Source organism: Nelumbo nucifera, chromosome 4 (genome assembly GCF_055504915.1).
Source record: "Nelumbo nucifera cultivar China Antique chromosome 4, China Antique-T2T, whole genome shotgun sequence".
Lineage (NCBI taxonomy): Eukaryota > Viridiplantae > Streptophyta > Magnoliopsida > Proteales > Nelumbonaceae > Nelumbo > Nelumbo nucifera.
Genome location: NC_142652.1, coordinates 25,228,746 through 25,251,701, shown reverse-complemented (window position 1 = coordinate 25,251,701; position 22,956 = coordinate 25,228,746). Strand labels below are relative to the sequence as shown.

General features: G+C 37.1%; 2 protein-coding genes across 2 annotated transcripts; one reads left to right on the top strand and one right to left on the bottom strand.

Annotated features, from left to right (window-relative positions):
• The first annotated feature begins 6,296 nt into the window (after positions 1–6,296).
• On the top strand, positions 6,297–8,056 carry LOC104603031 (zinc finger protein WIP6-like). The gene is made up of 2 exons (XM_010266942.3): positions 6,297–7,248; positions 7,428–8,056. Exons 1-2 carry the CDS (start codon positions 6,847–6,849, stop codon positions 7,881–7,883), a joined length of 858 nt encoding a protein of 285 aa, XP_010265244.1. The 5' UTR covers positions 6,297–6,846; the 3' UTR covers positions 7,884–8,056.
• A 10,553-nt stretch (positions 8,057–18,609) lies between these two features.
• Positions 18,610–19,673, bottom strand: LOC104603032 (allene oxide cyclase, chloroplastic-like). The gene is made up of 2 exons (XM_010266944.3): positions 19,197–19,673; positions 18,610–19,104 (listed from the first exon to the last, which is right to left on the bottom strand). The coding sequence occupies exons 1-2, from the start codon at positions 19,563–19,565 to the stop codon at positions 18,703–18,705; spliced, it is 771 nt and encodes a 256-aa protein (XP_010265246.1). The 5' UTR covers positions 19,566–19,673; the 3' UTR covers positions 18,610–18,702.
• Positions 19,674–22,956: the final 3,283 nt, after the last annotated feature.

Here is a 22,956-nt window from a genome sequence, read left to right as displayed (position 1 = left end):
TAAGACTCTGTTCCACAATTTATTATCATCCATGCGAGAGATGTTTACAATTTGCTGTCTGATGCACATAATGTGGCCAGCGTTTTGTGTTCAGCAGATCCGAGTTGTATGTTCCTTTATCTTGGTCAATGGTGTGAAGAATCGGCTGTCTGACATTATTAGCTGATCAATTTTCCTTTGATAGTGGACTCAACAGGTGAGGTTTTCATTCATGTGAACCTGGACCCTTGTATGTTTCAGGTTCTGGTACTAGTGGCAGAGGGAAAATCATATGCCTGACTTATTATGGGCCCTGGTCCCAATGTTTTTAGGCCCATGCCATCTTTGTTTGGGCTAAGTTGGGTACCCAAGTATTCAGTAACCCATTCATCCTCTTCTTTATCAACAGTGAATAGACCAGGCTTTTTGGTTGATTAATCCTGAAAAAGTAAAGCTTCTACCTGTTCAATTTTTCACTTTTTTATACCAAATTTCAATTAAAAATTCTACCAATAACTTTTCTTTCTTAATTAAGAGTCTAAATTTGAAACTGAAAATCCAATCAAAAGCAAAAGGCAGTGTTCGAGTTGAATTGCTTCAGTTGAGCTGCTTAATTAGAAGAAATTTCTATGAATGACTGAAAAATATAATTGGCTCAGGTTGCCTGGAATTTTCACAAAACATTGCTTATAAGCTTTTGGATGAGGTGGGCCTCACCTCACAAAGCCAAGAGCAGCAACATGAAAACCCTGCAAAATAAAAAGAAACAAAAAGTTTGAATGTAAGAATATACTTGAGTACTTAATATATGTACTCTCACATAGAGGGTGATCATTACTAACCTGATGCAAAAGGCCCAGCATGCAGTAAATTACCAGGCCTGGGCCTAAGTTTTTGTTCAAGCCACAAACACACAAGAAGTGATTGATATAAGCCTTTCCCTTTCCCCCCCCTTTTAACAACAAAAAGGTTGCTGTCTCATGACAATCAAAATATATACAACCTAAATTAAAAAGAAAGAAAGTGAAATTTTGGGTGATATATACAGGTCAGTGAGGCTTCACTACTACTTACCTATGGACAACCCAAAGGGGTTCCCTATCTTGTTAATAGAGAGCCTTGACAAATAGTACCTATGTTGAGGGTTTTATCCTCGATAGATTATTCAACTAAGATTCAAGCACATGAGAGTGGAGAATATTGGGTGCAATTATTCGAAAAAATAAAGACGTAGTAAATTTGGAAGGATGAGTAACATGAGTCCATGATAAAATGTTTTCTTATGAGGAAATAGGCTTGTCTATTCCAACCAATTAAGCTTCAAAGTTGGAAACACAAAGAGTATTAGAAAGACAAATTTAAGAGACATATTGAGATTTGGATACGTATGAATATACCATTAAAACTCAAATAAATAAAAAAACCATCAACAACGATAAATCTAGGTTAAGATGTCTATAAATAAATTATATAAAACACATAGTATATGTGAAGTATGAATATATATATATATATATATATATATTTTAATAATCAATTATTTTTGGACTTTATTGATAAGCATGAACTAAGAAAAAATTAAGTTAAAATCTAGAACTAATGCCTTCTGGTAATTAAGACAGCTGGTCTCCCAACTTACTTGGGCTCAAATCTCCTTGACCCTTGTTTGTAGGTTTCGAATTTTGAGGTAAGAAAACTCCTAGAGGGTGTCCCTAAAGGTTTCTGTTTGTGGTTAAATTTTTGATTCATGATGTGCAAATATTGACTGTTTGACTCGTCATATAAACATGTACTTTCACTATATAGTTTTGATTGTATGATGATCATTGAGGCTCAGTTTGGAAGGAGTACAAATGCATATCTGTAGAGTGCAAAACCTTTATATTTTGTATGTATTTACACTGTATATATTAGCATTTATTCTCTTTCCAAACTGAGCCTTTGTACTCCTTCCAAATTGAGCCTGAGTAAAAAAATCATGACCGGAGAGCTTCATTGGTATGGGAAGCACACATAAATATCATGTCATGCTTACATCAGAAAACCATATTTTTTTTTGTTAGAACATGATAAATCAACATGTTCACTGTGTGTGTGTGGTGGTGGGGGTGGGGGGGGGGGGCTCTTTGTCCTGCAGTCCAGAAGGTGGGTTTAGTTTTAAATCTTATGTCTCTGTTACAGTCAAGAGGAGACCTTATCCAATTACTAATATGCTAATTAACTGGCACAAAATTTGAACATTTGTTGATTTTTTTGTTCATGAACACACATAACAAGTTCATATATGTTAACACTTTTATATACATGGGTTTTGTAGTAAAAACCAAATGTTTTCTGTTCCAAAATAGGTGGGCCCACTGTTTGCTGTTGTGGCAATTGTTTTTGTTTTGAAAAACAAAATCATACATATTTCTGAACACCCCAATTAGAAGGTGGTTCCATCGGCAAAGAGCTAGCATATAGTTTAATATCTTGGGACAAGGCATATCTGTACTATATGATGCCATGTTTTTCTTGGCCTCACGTCAAGATGACCATCCCATAATGCCATATCTTTACTACCTTAATTGGTAAACTTGTCATTGCTTTAGCTCTAAGCAACCCTTTGTATGCATACAATAGAACATATAACCCTTTGAGCTTAAGTACCTTTTTTTTTTGCATATTTAGCTTCTCAAATGAGTCCAAATTGATGAATCCAGACTGATTGAAAAAGAATTAATTCAAGTAGATTTTTTGGAAAAAATAATATTGAAGATAATTAATAAGGCTATACATATAACCAGATTATGAAATACAAGTTGATATATAGAAGCTGCATGAATTGAGTTTTCACTAGCACATAAGCATTTATTTCACCTCAGCATAGGTTGAGTTGCATCCACTAGTTTGTGGGTTGCACTTGCTTCCACTAGTTTGGGTGTTTCCTTTAACCCCTTATTACACTTTTGGGCATTAGGAAGAGTCCTAACTTGGGCCATCCGTGACCAATGTTCAGTCCTATTTTCTGCCAATCTTAATCATGTCTTATGACTCCTCAAGGTAGTACTTTTTGTCATGCAAGAAAGGAAGGTCATGAATTGGGAATGCATCTGAGAATTGACGGTTGGAATTGCAAGCTATTTCCAAGTGTTTCTCGTTACAAAGCACTTCACTTGCATGCATGAATTGTACTAACACCACCTACAGGATGTATTGCTTACTCCAATTAATGCATAGGTGAAACAATTCAAACTTTGAATTCAGCCCCATCCCCCATGAGGAAAAAAAAAATTATTCCATTACATTCCTCAAATTTCATTTTGGCTGTTTTTTTTTTTTTTTGCCATTTCTTTCAGCACCATGCTTAATAAATTCGTTTTTGAATAATTTGAGTGCATCAATTTTTTTTTTCCTCAAATGAAGATTATTATAGTCTCCGGCCCGTTGTTAGTTTTACAGACTTGCATGCAAATGGAATGAGATTTAACTTCCAATGGATCCATACGTGGTGTTTAATATTTCACATAATTTTAGTTTGATATTTGGTGTGATTAGGGCTCATTTACTTGTGTAATGGTGAAATGTCGGGTTGGTATGCATGGGAATGCGAGTTTGAATTTGAGAGTGGCCACTTTGTTCATAAAAATGCCAAAGGTTAGAACTGCATCTAGCCTATCCCTCCCAAAACTAGGGGTGAACAAATGGATAGGTTTTACCCAGAACCAATTGGAACCAACCTCAAACTGACCTTAGGTTCTCGGGTAAGGTCTGGTTCCAAATTATTGGAACTAATCCCCACCAGGTTGGTTCCGGTCTGGGGGTTTATCCTATGCAAATCGACTTGTTTAATTGGCCTTGATTTGTCTTGGTGGAATATTGTGTGTGAAGTTGTATTCTATTTTGCATTGAAATTGCATTTAATTAATTTGTGGAAATGTAAAGTTGGAGTATGGAATAGTAGTGATTATGCTAGATTGTTAATGGATTATGTGATGTTGATATATAATATATTGTTGTCCAAGGCCAAAGCTTTGAAAGGGAAAAACATAATAGCATACTATTAATTATTATCTCCTTAGAGATTAGGTGGTTCCATGGATAGATCTTAATTGGAACCACCTAGGCTAGAACCGACCCCTACCAGATAGGTTCCAGGTTCTGGCTTGGGACCCATGCTCACCCCTATCTAAGACCTCAGATGTCTAGGACCAATATTGGTAATGACCTTTTATTTGAGATGATTCATTTTGAAATTTTTGTGGCATGAAATTTAGATTCTTTTTTTTTCTAGAAATTATATATAGGTTTAATGGATGGAGATAAGAAAAGCAAGGGTTTCACTTATAATTACAAAATTACAAGATGCAGTATATATATATATATATTTAACTTTTGATTTTTTTTCATTAAGATCGAATGAAATGGAAAATTTTAGGGCAATTGAGAACCTATTGAAACTTGGAAGTTTTGCGTTATTTGACCAACCATTATGAAGAGGACCCATTAGCCAACTAGTAGTGGATTAGTACATGGGGAACCCAGGAGTGCAAATTCATGAGTCTCATTAATTTTATACCATTTGGTAGAGATGTAATGGCTAGCTAGCTGTGTAATTAACTGATAATAATATGCTTAGTACAGGATGAGTACTCATGACTGATACTTACCAAACAGCTGAATTGGATATATTTTTTTATGGCAGAAACTAAGCAAATCCCACAAGTTACCATTTCAGGAATTTGAGTACTCAAGTCATTCCAATTGATGCACATCCAAATAGATGAGAGCTCCAAGATAGAACAACCCACTGGTTAGGAAAAGATGAGCTAGGTCAGGAACAGTACCTATGAAAATGAAATAGTGGGCGGGCCACATTTTAGTTGGGCATGGATCAAATTTGTATTCAGTGGTTCAACATGAATTAATGTATGTCTCACTTAGTTTGGCTTTGTTTTTGTATTATTTTGTGGAGCTCAGGGGTTATTGGAATTGGAATCAAATGTCGTTTCTTCATATCATATGGCGCAATAAAACTCTACAAGGGTTGGGCCCCCCTCTAATGTATGTGCCACATGGATAACTTATAAGAGCTATATATCAAGAATCAACTCTCATCACGGTGGTTGCATTATGAGATGTTACTATTTCTTTTTTCTGTTTGGAACTGTTTGTGAGTAGAGACAAAGAATTAGCACATTTTTCTTTACTTTTTCCCCAATAGTTAAGGATTTCCTATTCTGTAGCCAAATTGCCCAGCATAGCAATTTAGTGGTACATCTGTGGTTTGTATATTAACCTTGAGTCAATTTTGCTACAATATTAATTGATGGAAACATAAAAAGGCCCTCCCTCTCAATTGGGTAGCCTGTGTTTGTTTCTCACTAAAATGGATGGAAACAAATTTCATGTTAAAAATCAGTGAGCTATTGTTTCTCCCTTTTACATGCAATAATAATAATAAAATCGTTTTCATGCATTTGGCTTTCAAAAACAAATATCTTTTGATTTTGATGCAAGTGGCTAGGAAAGCAAAGTTTTCATGGTGAAAGGGACAATTATATATAGCTCAAGGTATTTGGACCTGAAGAACTTTCCGTCCATTTTTACATTGAAAAGGACAAAGCCATATATATATATATATAACAGAAGAAAAAAATTGTCCAGTAGCTCAAACTTTGTTATTCCCATTGCCTTGTGATTGAATTTATTAATTAATTGAGTGTAAATGCAAAAGGAGTAGTCGACCCCATAAATTGGGTTTTGCAATAGGGGATAGCTGATCAAATTGGTAGCTAGCTAGTAGCTAGATAGCTTGTGAGTTGTGAGATCCTATATGGGTGCAATGCAGTACACAGCAACCAAAAGAGCCAGAGCACAGAGAAGAGCCATTAGATGATAGTTCTACAGGGCCTAACTATGATGGGGAAAAAAGTATAAAAATAAGGTCAACCAAACATGTGCTTGAATGGTGCAGCTAGCTAGGTTTGAATTAATCCTGTGAAGAGGCCCTAGCTAGCATTCCTGCCCAACCATGTGATCCTCCACTTTGCCCAAATCAGACGGACCACGAGAATGGACAGCACATGCGACAGGGGCTCACTGAATCATGGCTTGTTCATAGCCAGGCTGTGACCCCAATTGAACTTGGATTTGGTCGTCACCAGCCAGCCACGGAGCGACATCTGTTGAATCCTACACCATATATATGGCCTTTCTTCATGGATTTTAGTTTTACCTTAGACAACGTAACGTTTCTCTATCACTAAAGTGCGTACTAATAAATACTGTCCATAACACCATGCATCCCTATCAGACTGACTGACTGAAAGGTACGAGAGAGAGAGAGAGAGAGAGAGTATGAAGATAGAAAGATGTGGAGATAGAGAGGTAAAAGAGAAAGAAAGCGGGAGTAGAGAAAGCAGAAAAAAAAGAACCAAGGGAGGGAGGAGTGAGAGAGGGCTCGGAAACCGAGCATCTGAGCATTGAGAGCGTGTTACGGTACGCCATTCCATGCATCTCTTCCTCTCCACCTCTCCTTCTTTGACGGTCTCTTGTCTCCCCCATTCCCAAACACGCCAAAACTAATATATCAATTTCCATCCACTCCACGTGCACACCGCCACACACACACTCTCTTCTCTCTCTCTCTCTCTCTGAACCATGTTTTAATCCAAATTCTAAAGAGAAAACCCTAGCCAAACAGCTATTCTGTTTATTTATTGCCATCTCGTTCTCATTCTTCTTATCTTATTCTTCCACCCTGCAAAACCCAAAACCCCAGCATCAGCATATCCCTTTCTCTCTCTCTCTCTCTCTCTCTCTCTCTCTCTCACTTACACGAGCTCCTGCATACACATATACATACAATACCATAAGTCCATAACCATGCAAGCTCCTTCTCTTAGCCACTTCTCCTCCACAGAGACTGATCAAAGTACTTATTTAGAAGCTGAGGAAGAAGATGAAGAGTCTGTACTCCTCACTCTTCGCCCCCCTGGTCAACACATTTCCAGAGTGGGTCTGTCTCATCATCATCACCACTCCTCCGAGCAGGCCGAAAGCAGCTGTGTGAACCACAGCAGTAGCACTGAAGATGGTGTAACCGTAGCTCTTCATATCGGACCCCCCAGCAGTGTAGGTGTTAGCACAAGCAATACTAGCAGCAGCAACGGTGCGCCGGTGGAGGGAGAGTACTGGATTCCCTCGCCTGCTCAAATCCTTGTCGGCCCAACTCAATTTTCTTGCACTGTGTGCAACAAGACCTTCAATCGATACAACAACATGCAGGTTGTAGATAAGATAGCTAGAGAATAAGCAATGACAACATGAATGCCATGACCAATCAAAATGATCATCAGTTTATTTATAGTTAAATGGTTTTAGCCTTTTAGGGGTTAATTTGCAACTGCACTACTCATTCTAATTCTTTGGTTGCTTTTGCTGGTTCTCTGTGTGTGTGTGTGTAGATGCATATGTGGGGGCATGGGTCGCAGTATCGAAAGGGTCCGGAGTCATTGAGGGGGACGAAGCCGGCATCGTCGATGCTGAGATTGCCGTGTTACTGCTGTGCGGAGGGATGTAAGAACAATATAGAGCACCCGAGGTCGAAGCCATTGAAGGACTTCAGGACGCTTCAGACGCATTACAAGAGGAAGCACGGGGCGAAGCCATTTGCGTGTCGTAAATGCGGCAAGGCATTTGCAGTACGGGGGGACTGGCGCACTCATGAGAAGAACTGCGGAAAGCTCTGGTTCTGCATTTGTGGCTCTGATTTCAAGCACAAGAGATCCCTCAAGGACCATATCCGTGCCTTCGGAGGCGGGCATGCACCCCACGGCGTAGAGTTTTGCGAGGATGAAGATGACGATGACAATGATGAAGATAATGCTAGTAATGGGGGCCATGGCTCTGTGTACTATTGACATTGATATTGATATGCATGGACTTGTGGGTTTTGTTAATTGCTGCAGCTCTTAACTAAGACTTTTTTCCTTTTTGTTAATATATGGAGTGCTAGAGAGAGAGAGAGAGTACAGAGGACTATAAGGAGTGCACAATGGAATGGAAGCCCATGGTTCTGTGTATTATTAACGGATGAAACTTTAGATCGATACTAATTAAGATTGATTAACGTCTGTAGATTTCTCTTTTACACACACAGAGGAGAGAGAGAGAGAGAGGTATCTATTGCCAAGCTAGGAAGATGAACAGCAGAATCTGAGACTGTTTTGTACTGGTATCTGTTGTTGTCATCTGCAGTCACTGAATTATTTACTTGACCACCTTCTAACATCTCTCTCTCTCACTCTCGTTCTGAGCTTCGACTACCACTACTACTAGCACTTTCATCGACCCTTTGTCAGAAGGCCAGTTACTCCTTTAGGTTACGTGGGACCACTGAATTCACTGTTTTTGGGGTTTCACCCAAAGAGCTGCCTCTTTCCTTTTCAGGCCAACAACAAACAGAAACTACGAAAGCGTCTGAGACATCTGTTCTTGCCCGTTAAGCAAATAATGTGCATGGGGAGCAAGACATTATCATCATCTCTCCTCCCTTGGATTGCCCCTCTCATACTTTGATCTTTTCTTCTATGTGCATGCATCTGTGACAACGCATGTGGCGATGATTATTACGTTATGATCACGAGGGTTCTTGATGATGTTGCGTGCTCTTCATTTCTTATTTTTATTTTAAAAGAAAAGAGAGAGAGAGAGAGAGAGAGATGGTTTATTGATGCAGTAAGAGTACGGGATCCAAGGCACGTTCATGCAGGTATATATGTTCTTTAACATTCTCGTCACCCTCCATGAAATCTGTTAATAATTAAACTATACAACCTAAATTTGTGGTGTGTGACTTTACTTACTTAAACCCAAATCTATACTTTTTTAATTACCTCTTTATGCAACTCTTTATTACTTATAATGAAGAGGAGGACTGAGTTAATATTTAGCTAGGGCATCTCCTCATCAACCCACTCATATGGAGACACGTGGAAGGGTGCTCACGGGCAACTGGCCAAAAGTTCATTATTCCTTATTTGTTGATACTACCGGCCCCCTCTCATGTATAGGCATGTTTCCCCTCTGTAGCACAGGTTGTAGGGCTGTAAAAATGGCATCCGGCCCCATCAAACTTATTAATTAGATGAGTCATATTTGTTTATTTTATAAATGATGTGAATATTGGAGAAAATATATGATGCCGGAAGGATATGATACCGGAAAGGTTTTGACCAATTATATCCCATGAATTTTGATGAAAACCCACCTGATTAATTACTATTTTCATGATGATGCTTGATTGGTTGTAAGTTTTTCTAGTATCATAGTGGAACCCAATATGAATTCACCCAAATGAGAATGTTTAGGGTTCCTTCTATTTCAATTTCACTTGACAAAGCCTGATGGATCACATAAAATAAACAAATAGTGCTTATTATCAATATATAAGCTCTGATTTCTTTTATAAATGGAGTAGTACTTATTAGTAAGGTTGGATCGGACTTTGTACAAATGTTCATTAAATTCATGGATATTCAATTCTCATAGAAGTTATTAATTTCAAGTCATTTTATTCATGATTTACAATAAAGTCATTTTTATTCCATTTTATTAATAATATATAATATAGAAAATTCCTGATTAGTACACTGTACTTTGGGTCTAGTGCCACTTTGGTCTCTAAACTTTAAAATGCGACAATTCAGTACTTGAACTTTCAAAACATGACAATCCAGTACGTATTGTTAATTGGCTGTTAACCGGCCGTTAAGTGGCATTTGAAAAAGACACAAATGCCCTTCAAGTGTCATCTAATTTTCTTTATCAACCACCCAAACATTGACAAAAAAAAAATAATAGTTTCAGATCTTTGCCTCTTATATTCAAGAAAGTTGGGGTCACCAGAATGTCCACTCAAACATGACCCCAACTTTCTTAAATGGACAATGTAAGGATTTGGGATTGTTAATTTTTGTCAATGTTTAGATGGTTGATAAAGAAAATTAAATAACACTTGAAGGGAATTTGTGTCTTTTTCAAATGTCACTTAACAGCTGATTAACAGCTAGTTAACGGTAAATACTGGATTGTCACATTTTAAAAATTTGGGTACTGAATTGTCGCATTTTAAAGTTTGGGGACCAAAGTGACACTAGACCCAAAGTACAAGGTACTAATCAGGAATTTTCCCTATATAATATTATGATAACTTTTGGTTTGATCGTTAATGATATTCAATATTTGAATTTGATCCAAATCTGATATGAATCTGAACGGATAAGACTACTAATAAATCAAAACTAGGCATATCCGATTCATTTGCAGCCGTTTTCCAAAAAAGAAAAATCATTTGCAGCTCTATTTAGTAGGTTGCCAAACTTTTGGAAACTCAACTAATGTTCTGTTATTGATCTGGTTTAATGGGCACAATTCAGATAAAAAAAATTAAAGAAATATGTTCTAGAAAAAATGTTATTTTCCAAAATCTCAAAGAAATGAGTAATATTGAGGAGGATTGCATTAAATATCAAAGAATTTATTTGGAGCAGACCACTGTTCTGATGTGCATGATTAGGCAACTTAGTTACTGGCTACAAAAGTAGTAAATTGTCTTGTATAAATAAGATATTTACTAGCTACAATAGAACAACCATCATATAATGTAGAATGCTGCACTAGGCACTTAATGATAAGGCAAAATCAGTGTAGAAGAAATATATGGACCTATTGGATTAGGTTTTGCTCATCAAATTTTATACATGGAACGGTATTTAGTTTTCACAGTGACAGAGAGAGTGAAAAGCATAAGTATAATTACTGTTATAGAATTCATGAATTAACTATAGGGAATCACCCAATCCAACTTACATCAATCCAATTCTAAGTCAGATTACCCACTAGTTATATTCAATTCATCAGGTTCAGAGTTGGTTCTGAACCCATATCAGCCTATTTAGTGAACTCTTATAAGTCAGAAGCAGATTATTCAACTTATTTTGAAGATCCTTTGTTTTAGTTTTATATTCTATGCTATTTTAATATTGTTTGTTATTATTTATATATTTATTCTTTTGTGGTAATTTCATCTGTTTTTTATTTATCTGTGCGTTGACTTATGAGTTGATCATCAGTTGGTTGAACAACTAATCTACTCATCGACAGCTTTGTTAAGTTAATCAAGTTTTTGAAGCTTTTAACAGCATCAAGATGGAAAAGCAAGTGAAGGAACAAAGTGTTTAACTGCAATTTCCATACACAAACGAAGTTATAATTGAATCATTTCTACCCATTACAATAATGTATACTAGTATGTAGAGCAGGTTTTAGATGAATGAAAAATGAATAAAGAGGTGTTGACTTTAAAACCTTAAAAGCATGGTCCAGGAAGGAAGAAGAGAACCCCTCTCTCTCTCTCTCTTGATGCGTGGAAGACAGTAGTCCTAGCTAGGGCCCTATCATAAATAATATAGGGCATTGTGTATTATTGGTACACACATAAGAAAAAGTTCAGAATGTAATTACCCTTTTTTTTTTCTTTTTTTTCTTTATTCTTTTTCCTAGTTAGGTTAAGCAAGCTAGCCCAACAGAAATTTTTAGCGAATTCATCAGCTAATAACCCTGGGTATATACACAACCTAGCTTTGCATCCTCAATATTCATTATATTAATTAAAACAGAAAATATATGCGTTTGGCCCTAATCACTAATGATCCTACTCCTACATAAACAAGTTGGTTCATTATGAATTAATTTCTTTTTCTTATTTAGCCTAATATATTAAACTACTTATCATAGATGTTAATAAATGGAAAATTTAATTACTTGTAGCGTACAAAACACCCCTAGATAATATTCTCATGTACCTAAGATCTAAGCTAGTGAGCTTCGTCATCACACTCTTTTAAAGACAGCAGGTTATTCTCTGCTCCAGTTATGATGTTGGAATGTTGATTTGTAAATAAAAGCAACTGTTAAAACAAAATTTCCCTTCATCCTTAAGTACCAAGCTTTTCTAGGCCTTTTTTAGCTTAAACCACTAAACAACTAACCCATTTGGCCAGGAGAACTCAAGGCTGTGTTTGGTTTCCCTTCATTTCCCTACCTTTTCTTTCATTTCCCTTCATCTCTCTCTCCCCACCCAAATTATTTAAATTATTTTATTTCTCGAAACTTCTTCCAGTATTTTTTTTCTCTTCTTTCTAGCTGTTACAGGCTAACCTTCAGACTAAGCAAACCTGCCCCTCTTCTCAGTACGAGAGAGAGAGAGAGAGAGAGAGAGAAGCATATTACGAAGGGTACTCATCAGAAAAACAGACAGTTGCTTTGAGCGTACGTATTTGCAGTTAATTGACACAGCCATAACCATTTGATATATAGAGGGAACTGGGGGCTATTAACAACTTCTTCCAGGACATCCTCACAAGGCGTGGCTCTAGCTCTCTCATTCAGCTCAGTCAAAAGTGATCTATTATTTCCTACAGAAAGGAATCTTTATTGGCAGAAAAAGAAGGATGGACGACTAGCTTTAGAGCAATTAATGTTCCATTCTCGTCCGATCCGTAATTGCAGCAGCTGTGATTTCCCTTCACAAATAATTCATTGGGGGGGGGGGGGGCGTCTTCAACCGACACTTTGACAAAATTGCAGAACTCATGAGTAGGAGAGAGAGAGAGAGACGAAGGAAGAAGAAGATGTAGAGGAAGTTATAATTTGCATGCTAATTAAACCACAACTACAAGTAATTCAGTTCAGCGAAACCTCAGCAGATAACTATTTCTCCCTTCTGAGTTTCTCACTAATCGTTTCTGCTCCTACTCTTCCACGGAAACACATGCAGGAGCCTAGCTCCAATCAACTTCGTAATTGGGAATAGCATGATGGATGCCTTATCCATCCTTATTCCAAAAAACAAATCATCGTGGGTAGGTGTCAAGTAGTATCAGAGTCTACACACAAGATATATTCCTACAACGTTAACGATGTGATTGGTTACTGTAACAATTGACAAGACTTGTATCAGTAGTCAAACACTCCTCCAGTTAGAACTCAATGAGTCAATTCCAAAGTCCACAGGGCCTTCACATATATATGATGACGTAGTAATTCTATCCCTAGTGCTTTACTATAAGATTTTCTACTGTGGGATTCATTCGGTTCTTTTTTCTTTATTTATTGGGAGATGACTGTTCTCTTTCACTCAAAAAGATTCAATTTTTAAGTTGGTATGTTCATCCAATTGCATTGATGGATGATGTGGTGGTTTCAGATGCATGGTCCTCCTTAGGTGGCCTACTGTATTTTTGCCAAATGGAGAGATGAAATGGTGAATTCAGATGGTCTGCCACAAAAGGGTACCCTATATAATTACTTAACCAATGCTCAAATTTTCAGCCATATCAGCATTCTCTCAAACAACCATTCAACCTAGCTTAAGCTGTTAGGTGAAATCCTTGAATAGATTGATATTCTCTAATACTCTCCTTTTTCTTCTTTTTATTTGGATGGGGGTTGAAGAAAAAATAGAGGTTTTGTTTATTAAACACTTGGGAATTAGGATGCCCAAACCAGAAAGCAATTCTGTAATACAAGAAACTTGAACCAAATTTGTTTTGCAGTGTAATTAGAACCAAATGTGCAGAAAGTGAAGATTTCTGGGCCTTTTGTATCTCCTTCTATGCTTGCTTTCCAAAAGCTCCTAACAAATCAAGTGTCTATAGACGTTTGTGTAGGACATTATTGCTGCTCTTGGGGTCCAATGTTTTATATATAGGACCCATTAAGCTATGATCTGCAACCAGGCCACATCATTTGCCATAAGTTGCATTTCCAGAGCTTAAGCGCTCCCTGCCTGAGTGATTAACTTGGTCAAAAAGCAACCTGGGCAGATGATCATACAGGTTCAATTGGAGCTCGAAAAAAGTCAGAAGAATAATTGTGTGCAAAAAGATGGTAAAGAGAGAAAACCATTTACTGATCATACAGACTTGGTTGATAGAGAAAACCCTTAAAATGAGACACATCAGTGAGACCCAATTAAAGATGGGGCAACTGCTCAGAAATAAAGCCATAGCTAGGCCCATTTACAAATCCTGTAAGTCGATCTAGAGTATCTCTAGAGTAGAGTCTGGACCAAGAGATCCCTAGGGTGGTAAATGACTTTTGTCATGATTTCATGTATTGGTCCCTGTTATACGGATCAGGTCTGGGCCTAATTCAGGATGCTATAGTATAGGGAGGTTCAGAACCTGAGCGGAGTTTCTGGGCTACATAATTGGCACCATGCATTAGATAATCCCTAAAATTGGATTGTTTTTTTTTTATTATTATGAATATAGGCATGGAAAATAATAAAATTTATAAAACTGGTTTGCTATACAGGTTACTCAGCTAGGGACGCAACTTGGGCTAGCCCCCCAGCCCAACATGAGAGTATCAAATTTTAGTGTAGGCTAGTCCACACTTGGAACTTGACCTTGGGCTTGGTTTGGACTTGGGACTCGGGCCTTAGGCCAATTCTGGGGTTGGGCCTGGGTTGAACTCAAAATTAGCCCACCCGCCTAACTTCAACCTCTATGTTCATTTTAACAAGTTTTCACAAAAATGATCAAAGAATCTTCCACGTGGCAATTTAATTTGGAGCTCAAGAAGAACCTCTTTAATGCCCTTGCCATCCTTTAGTAGATGCATTCCATGACTAGCTATTTATGACTTATAATCCTTAAGTAGATGATTGGTTTCAAACTTTGTTTTAGAGCCCCAACCATAATAGTAAAACTCATGAGTTAACTTGAAATCAAGCCAACCTCAGTAGGGCAAAGTTTCAAAAAGATTTTGAACTTTTGTGCCACTATAGTTTTCCAAGTTAATTGATCGGACCATGGAGAGCTTAAAAAATATTGCCAAGCTGACTCAAATTTGCATAAATTTTCACTTTGGCTACATTTAATTGCAGTGAAAACCTGAATCATATACAAGTTTTGCACCTGATTCAGTTTTCTGTTTGTTTGTAACTATGACTTGCACTCCTACCTGATATAAAATTTCTATCATTTGTTTCATTTGCATTTGTTAGCAATGTAAATTTTATATCTCAAAAAATTGATGTAAAATTTGCACCACCTTCCTTATACCTCAATTCTCTCTCATATAAAGTGGTAACCACATTATCTTACTTCCAACCTTACTCCAAAACAAATAAATCTCCTACTACGTTCATTCTTTGGCATATAAGGTGGATCACACCATTTTCCTTCTTATTTTACTTGTCATAGACAAATAAGACAAGGTCACATTTGAAGCAAAAATAAATCAACATTTATGCTCAGTCTATTTGCACTCCCATGCATTTACAGTAGTGCAAATATGCAACCGAATACAGTCTTTTGAACATTTTTAGCACATTTGCTACATATCCTCATTTTTCTTAAAATATTTTGATAATTATTTAGGAAAAGATTTATTCAGTTTGAATTAAGGCACTTTTCCTACATGACCCATTCTATTTTTGCCACATTGAATGAAGTGACCAATCTAGCTAGTCCATCTGATAGTATTGCCCTTTGTATACTGCATAGGTTGGGGGGTACATGATAGGGGTGTCCATGGTTCAGTATAGCCCTTTTTTGTAAACTGAACCGGTGGTATCAGTTTTTCCATTTCGTCAAATCGAAATCGAACCGGTACCACCGGTTAACCGGTCCGTCAGTTTCGGTTTTTTGGTTTTTTATATTTATAATATATATTATATAAATATATGTATAATATTATATTATAATAATTAAAAAAATATAATATATTTATAAATAGATCATTATAAATATAATATAAGTATATATTTATATATATAATGAATATATATTCATATAAAATACATAGAAAATATGTGACATATATTAAAAATATATATAAAATATACATATAAATATATATACCGGTCGATTTTTTATGGGTTAACCGAAAACCGAACCGGTCCTTCGGTTTTTTCAAAAATTCCGAACAAAAAATGAACCGATCGATTCGGTTAACCGCATTTTGCAGTTCAGTTTTTCGGTTTTCCATGGACACCCCTAGTACATGATAATGTAATTTGCACCATGAATGCTAGATCACATAAGCTATTGCTACATTTGCCCATGATACTCCTCAATCAAATACAATTAAAACTAAGGGGGTGTTCTTTTTTCAGATTTTGAGAGGGGGGAAAGTTGGTCAATGGGATTTTGATTAGGGAAAGTTTATTTTTCTACCCATATCCTAGGTGAGAAACTCACCTAAGGAGAAAGTTGCTAACACTTGAGTGAGACAAAAATGCCCCTTTTAATAATGGATTTTTATGGCTAAAATGGTCATTGCCTTATTTATATGAGAAATAAAAGAATATGGGTAAATGCACCTACCCGGGTAAGTGTTTTCCATGAAAAACTTACCCAAATAACTGCATTTACCTAGATAAGTAACTTACTGAAAAGCGAACGGACCTAAATGTCATCCATATGATGGAAAATGGATTGGATCGGATTAGGTAAAGGGTATATCTGATCCGACTCAATAAGAAATTTGATCAATCTAAATTCAATAAGTATCTGGCAGATTTCCAAGATTTGATTAAAATTCAAATTCAATATCTTATTGGTTATCCGATTTAAATTCTATTCAGTTTGGACTGTAGTAAAAAACTCAATGACAATATAAGTGATATATTATAATATATAATATGTAATTATATAAATAATAAATAATAAATAATATTTCACAACAAATGGATCAGATCTGGTCATGAACTCATGACGGATTGGATTGGGTATATTCGAATTTGATCTATTAACTAAACGGATTAACTTTTTCAATTCGGCTCTTACCCGGATAGAATTCAGATTCCAATCAGATCTGTTCCAACTTACTTGCAGCCCTAAATTTCATTGAGAGGTTATAAGGGAGTGTTGTGGCCATTGTCACGTCAGATGTGAAGGGTCAAACGAAAATGTATGTTGGGACTCTTTTGAGGCCAATCATGTCTCACGTGAATGATTTTTATGTCATTTTGAGTCCTTGTATTTGATACAATTGCTGTTTTTAGTTAAAACGTTTTGGATTGATCAATACAAATTATTATTTGTATATGAAGTGCCAATTTGATATTTCAACCATAAACATCATTTATAAATTCCACAGCATGTATTTTCTTTTTAGCTGAAAATGGCTTTTGTTTTAGATCAGTCGGTTGGTCAGGTGATGGAGTGGCCCATTCTGCTCATGGATTCACAGTAATTTGTTAGTCCTTGGTTAAGTTGGAGTAGTCCCTGGTGTCTTGTTTGGTGTGTTTTAATTTACTGTTCTCTGTTTTCTTGTTGGTTGTTTAACAAAGATTGTTTTTATCAAAAGCCAATAAAAAAGAAAAAAAAAAACAATACAAAAATGATCTGTTGTTTCATATAGAACAACAATGATACCAAACTATATATTAATGTTTGTCTTGATGTTATCTACTTTTTTATTCTATTATTGTTGTTACCTAGAATGGGGCCGAGGGCAATAAGGTAATTTTGTTTTTAGTTGAGGCTGATGTGTCCAACTTGAGAGCAAGAAGAAGTGAATACACGTTAAAGGCCTCGGGTAGAGACTCCAACGATCAAGTTAGTCAAGTGCTTGAAAGGGGTCGGATTAGGCTTGAAACAAGGGCTCAGATAAGGTCATTCGAGAGAAGGAAAAGTAGAAAGCAAAAGTAGACAACATGATCTTACCTTGAAATTGGACACCCCCTTTTATACTTGACCTTGCCATGGAGTGGTTGGAGGCAATTAAAGATGGACGACTAGGATCTCATCCAACTAATACCACGTGGCACCATCCGGAACCCTACCATATGCACCTACATCAATTATTATTTTTTTATTTACTTTTTTCCCATTATTTGACAATTCTTTTCGCATAATTTTTTTAAGTTGGGAAGAAAAAAAAAAAGCTAAATACCAAAAATCAGGAAATCTCAAATAAAATTTCTTTTGATCATAAGGGCTTCCTAAAATACTTGTCAGACAACACTTAGTTTTATGCATCAAACAGAGAAATACCAAATTTTGATGTTCCAAACTTTCAAAAACTAAAAATACCACATCGAACTTACCGATCCCCATTAATAAATTGTTCAGTTCAACAATTAGAAAGAATAGCCAAAGCCGGCACTAAGATGAAAGAACCCTCTCCAGTAGATTCTAATCCACTGGTTAAAAGCGTCTCCCACGGTCCTTAATTCCTTATTGAAAAAACTGGTAGGTTCCACTCCCATCACCATCCATTCAAAAAATCAACTCTAGCTCGGAGGGTTAATGGGCTCACTAGTTACTACTATCAGGGGGTGGCATCACACCCAAGGAAAACACTAAAACCTTACCTTTTCTGGTGGGTCCCGTGGGCCCAATCTGACATTATGATTTTCGAATACAACGTGCTCTCCATCTCGTAGTGCATTAGTGCTTTGCTTTGTGCACTTTATAATTTGTTTTCATCGATACATAAAATGACGGACGAGTAACGATGTTTAGGGTGGAATATTTGACATTTTGAATTCTGTGGAATTCAAATTTCTATATGTATTTTTCCGAAAGAAAAATTGTTCGTGCTTTCCTGAAACTCTGAAAAGACTAATTTATTTTACAAAAAGACCACTCAATTGAAAATTTATTACCGATCACTACACATCAACAACGACTACCAATTATCGTCCATTGCCGATCACACTTAATTGGTAAAGTTTCGAATAGTTGCATGTGGCTCTGTTGCTTTTGCCGCCGGCGAAGGTTCGACCGTCGGAGACGGAGGAACTGGGGTGCATAACAGCTCCACCGGCAAGTCGGGGATTCCCTTGAGGTAGAAGGTGTAGAAGAGCTTGAATGGGAAGATAAGCTGCTGCAGTTTTACCTGCCCGGACGCCCCCTCAAAGACCCCCGATCCTCCGGTCACCGCCAGATAGGTGTCCTCGTAAGTCAGATACGCTCCCTGAACCGTTATGTGACCGTAATCCCCAAAGTAGAAGCTGTAGATGGCCTCGTATCGGTCTCCTTTCTTCTCCGGTACGTGTTGGATCAATACGCAAATGCCAGCCGTGATGCCCAGTCTCTTCTGCAAGTCCCCGCTGTAGATCTGCGTTTCACAAAATATACCAAATTATTCATTTGATCCGGAGATCAAAAGAGAAATTAAGAGAGACCCAGGAGAAGAAAATTAAAGCTTGCCTTGTTGCTAAAAGGTACAAGATCACCAAGGGAATTGACTTCTTTCTGGCTCAGCCGGAGGTAAGCAGGGCTGCCACGGTCCCTCTCGTTGATTTCATAGACGTGGAGTTCTTGAACTTTGGTTGAAGCAGGTTCTCCTTCCATTTTGCAGGAGAAAGATCGGGTCTTGATGTTGGTGGTGTGTTTCTGGGTAGAGAAGCTGTGATGATGGGTGGTTATAGATCTGGATGACAGCGTTGAAAAGGATCCCGGGAGCTTGAACCCTGAGAAAAACTGTTGGGAATGCGACGAGGAGAGAGACCTTGAGTTGGGCATTTTAACAGAGGAAGACAAGGTTCTGAGAGTTGCTAATGAGCTTGCGGACGCCATTGACGGGGAGCTAGACTGGAGAAGTTCGAAAATGACGAACGCAGGTTTGGTGAATGAATGAACCGGAGAGATCAGAAATCCCAAAGAAGCGATGCGACGAACTAGGTAGGTGTGGAGAAGTTAATTTATAGGAGATCTCATCATGCCAACACTGTAGTCTGGACGGTGGCGAGTCCACTCGTTTTCACGTGCGTTAATTGGGTGTTGTGCACTTGTGCTAGCGATTACCGAACACTCCACTCGAAGGGATAACGGCGACGGCTTGACTGTTTGTCTCGCCACCGTTAGAGGCAGTGGTCGGATTTCAGTTTTCACACGTATGGACGGAGCAGCGTGATGCATGCATGTGCCGTGCTGCTGGTTAGTGCTCGTTCGTGTAGTTAAGTAGTTTCTGTGAGTAAAGAAAAGCAAGCAGTCTCATTTGACCAATCAAGGTCCAGGTGAAAGGAGTCGATATCAGAAAACAGGAAAACCCCAGGGGCGGCCGACTCGGTGGGGGAGTTGATTGTTGATTTCGCATCAGCCACACCCACTCGCGCCCCACAACCCATCCCAACCGTGTATTGAGAACATCTCCCCTGACAAGTACATGGGAGATGTTTTCAACTGTACGCTGAAATGTGCACGTTAGCCAAATATGATTCAATGTTCATTTCCTTCGGAGAAATTTCTTCATCCATGTGATAACAATTGGTTCAAAAAATATGAAATTTTCAAAATTTGACACTTACTGTGAATCAGATTTGTCTCGTGTTTGGCATTATTGTTGTTTGCACATGTTTGGCATTATTGTTGTTTGCACATGAAACGTTTGGGTTGATAAGTAGTAATTGGTGAGAAATATATTTTATCACATCAACTATACAAATACATGTGTGGATCTGATCATTGCATGAGTTAATGTTTTAGGTGAAAACACAATGCTACCAAACACAATCTTGTTCCTCAATTTAATAAAATAAGCACTAGGCAGTTGGTAGTTACTATGCGAGTCATCCAACGTTTTATTAATCTTTCATTTGCATGACAATCATGTTTTGGAAGACTAATTTCATTGAAGAAAATTTTGCATTCAGCAACCAGAGGTCTAGAATGTTTAAATTAAATGAAAAGTTTTCATATTTTTAGGCCATGTTTGGTTCAATCCTCATTTTTGTTCATTCTTTCCAAAAATAAAATTTTATAACGGACAAGTTTTGGTAGAAATCGGTAAAATGAGAAAATGTTGCTATGAATTAACTGTTTTTCTAAATTTATTTATTTTTAATTTGTTGTAAGAATGAGAATAAATTTTGAATCCATTTGGTTACAAATTTTAACTTTATTTTTTGTTCTCATCAACAAAAATAATAATAATATAGGTGGTGCGTGATCTGGTTGCTCCTAGTTAGAGGGCAGCTCGAACGTCAGGTGCTTCGCTGGCTGGTCGAACCGTAAGATGAATGAGACTCAAAGGACTCGGGGTGGTTTACCCGAGGTGGTCACTCCGATGGTTAAGTTAGTACTTAATGATTGCGAGCTGTTAACTTGATAGTAAGAGAGCTAGAATGCAAATAATCGTGCGTACATTGTGTCATTGGAGTTGGTGCGTTTATATAGGCGTTGTTTGGCGTGGCTTCATGCATTGCGTCCGAGGTCTCTGGGAAGACGTGTCTAACCGATCCAAAGTCCTCGAAGGTAGCCATGCACGTAGACCAATATTTGCGCTTCGTTCGGTCTCCTTTGGAACATTCGAGGCAGGGGCCAACTTCCAATATACCCGGGAGTGACAGGATATGCATGCAGAATTGATCGACGAGCACATTTCGCAAGTTGCCAACTAGACTTTAATCAGGTTGGCAAGCCCTCGAGGGAGGTCCCTCCTCATCGAGGTCACCTTGACTGTATTGACGAGGTGCTACAGTCGGCCCTGGACGAGATGTTGCAAGACGCCCTGAGTTGTGGACGAGGTCGCCAGTTAGATTTCCTCCAAGTCGGCGGAAGAAGGTCGCTAGGTTGGTGGCAGAGGCAGGTTGCTAGGTCGGATTCCATCACTTTGGCTAAAGCAGGTCATTGCCTAAGTGGTGTCAAGATGTCATCCAATTGTTCCGAAATGCCATGTGTCATGATGTCACTTGAGAGCCAAATCCGCACTCATCAATAGGTATAAATACAATACCCATTAGTATATATATTATATAGTGGAAATATGCAAGACATATACCAACAAAAAACAAATAAATTATGTAGGCTCCACATCAATAACATAAATATGGAAAAGAAAAAAAGACAAGAAACTAGAAAAGCTTTTATTTTTGGTTGGATAAAGAAAATATAAAAGTAAATTTAAAGGAATCAATTAGCACCTATTTAAAACTAATTACTGAATTGATTAGGCAATAGTGCAAATGAAGAAAATAGTTTGGAACTTGTAAATAGAAATGGAATTTAAAAATCGTAAAAGTAAAAATAAAATGAATAACACGAAGAAATACAAAATGTCTAGTAATTTCATCAAATTGATAGTATATTCAAAAAAAATAATATACTAAGAAAATCAGCAAATATAACAAAACATCATATAGTTGTGCCATATGTTACTCATTTTCATTCTTCAAAGAAACTCTATGTTGGAAGTCGCAAACTTCCATCTTAGGTCTCCAATCCCTTGGCATAGATTTTTATTGGTGGTCAATGTATAACAAAATAAGTTTTTACAATAACAGTTGCCAACAATAGTTGACTGTTGGCCATTCCCAATAAAAATCTGCATTGACAGTTTTTGACCGTTGATGCCGAGCTTCTTTAAAGAATGAAAATGAGTAACATGGGGCACAATTATTTTTTATGCTGCAAGTTACCTCAATTATTATACCCTATGATGATTTTTTCATTCTAAAAGGAATGAGACCTTGGCAAGAATTTTGTAATCAAATGCTCTAATGTTTCGTTATTTCTCATTCTCGCATAGAATGAGTACGAATTGAAAGAATGACGCCTGTGGTAGCAAATCAAACATGACCTTAGTTGATTTTATCCGAATAATATGAACTCTTATCCATCCAAATTATGGTTTAAATTTTAAACAATATAGAATCAATTAAAGACGAATACCAAGGCTTTTTGAATGTAACTCATTTGATATATTAGAATGTAATTCATTTGTTATTTAATATTACCAAAAAAAGAAAAGTAAATTAGTTTGCGCCAAACATGCAAAGATTGTAAGTTCATCGCATAAAATCATTATGAAAACTCGATCATGCAAATGACTGGACTAGCTTCATTTTCCAGTTTTTAATTGGATCAATAGATTAAATACCAAATTGCTTCAATCAACATTTCTAATTAAGGTTGTGTTTGGTACCATTGTTGTTTTTAAGGCTCTGTTTATTTACAATACAAATGCCGA

Coding starts and splice junctions, on each gene's coding strand:
- LOC104603031 (XM_010266942.3), top strand. CDS start 6,847: ATGCAAGCTCCTTCTCTTAGCCACTTCTCCTCCACAGAGACTGATCAA. Junction 7,249..7,427: donor ATCGATACAACAACATGCAG/GTTGTAGATAAG, acceptor GTGTGTGTGTAG/ATGCATATGTGGGGGCATGG.
- LOC104603032 (XM_010266944.3), bottom strand. CDS start 19,565: ATGGCGTCCGCAAGCTCATTAGCAACTCTCAGAACCTTGTCTTCCTCT. Junction 19,105..19,196: donor TTGTACCTTTTAGCAACAAG/GCAAGCTTTAAT, acceptor TGTGAAACGCAG/ATCTACAGCGGGGACTTGCA.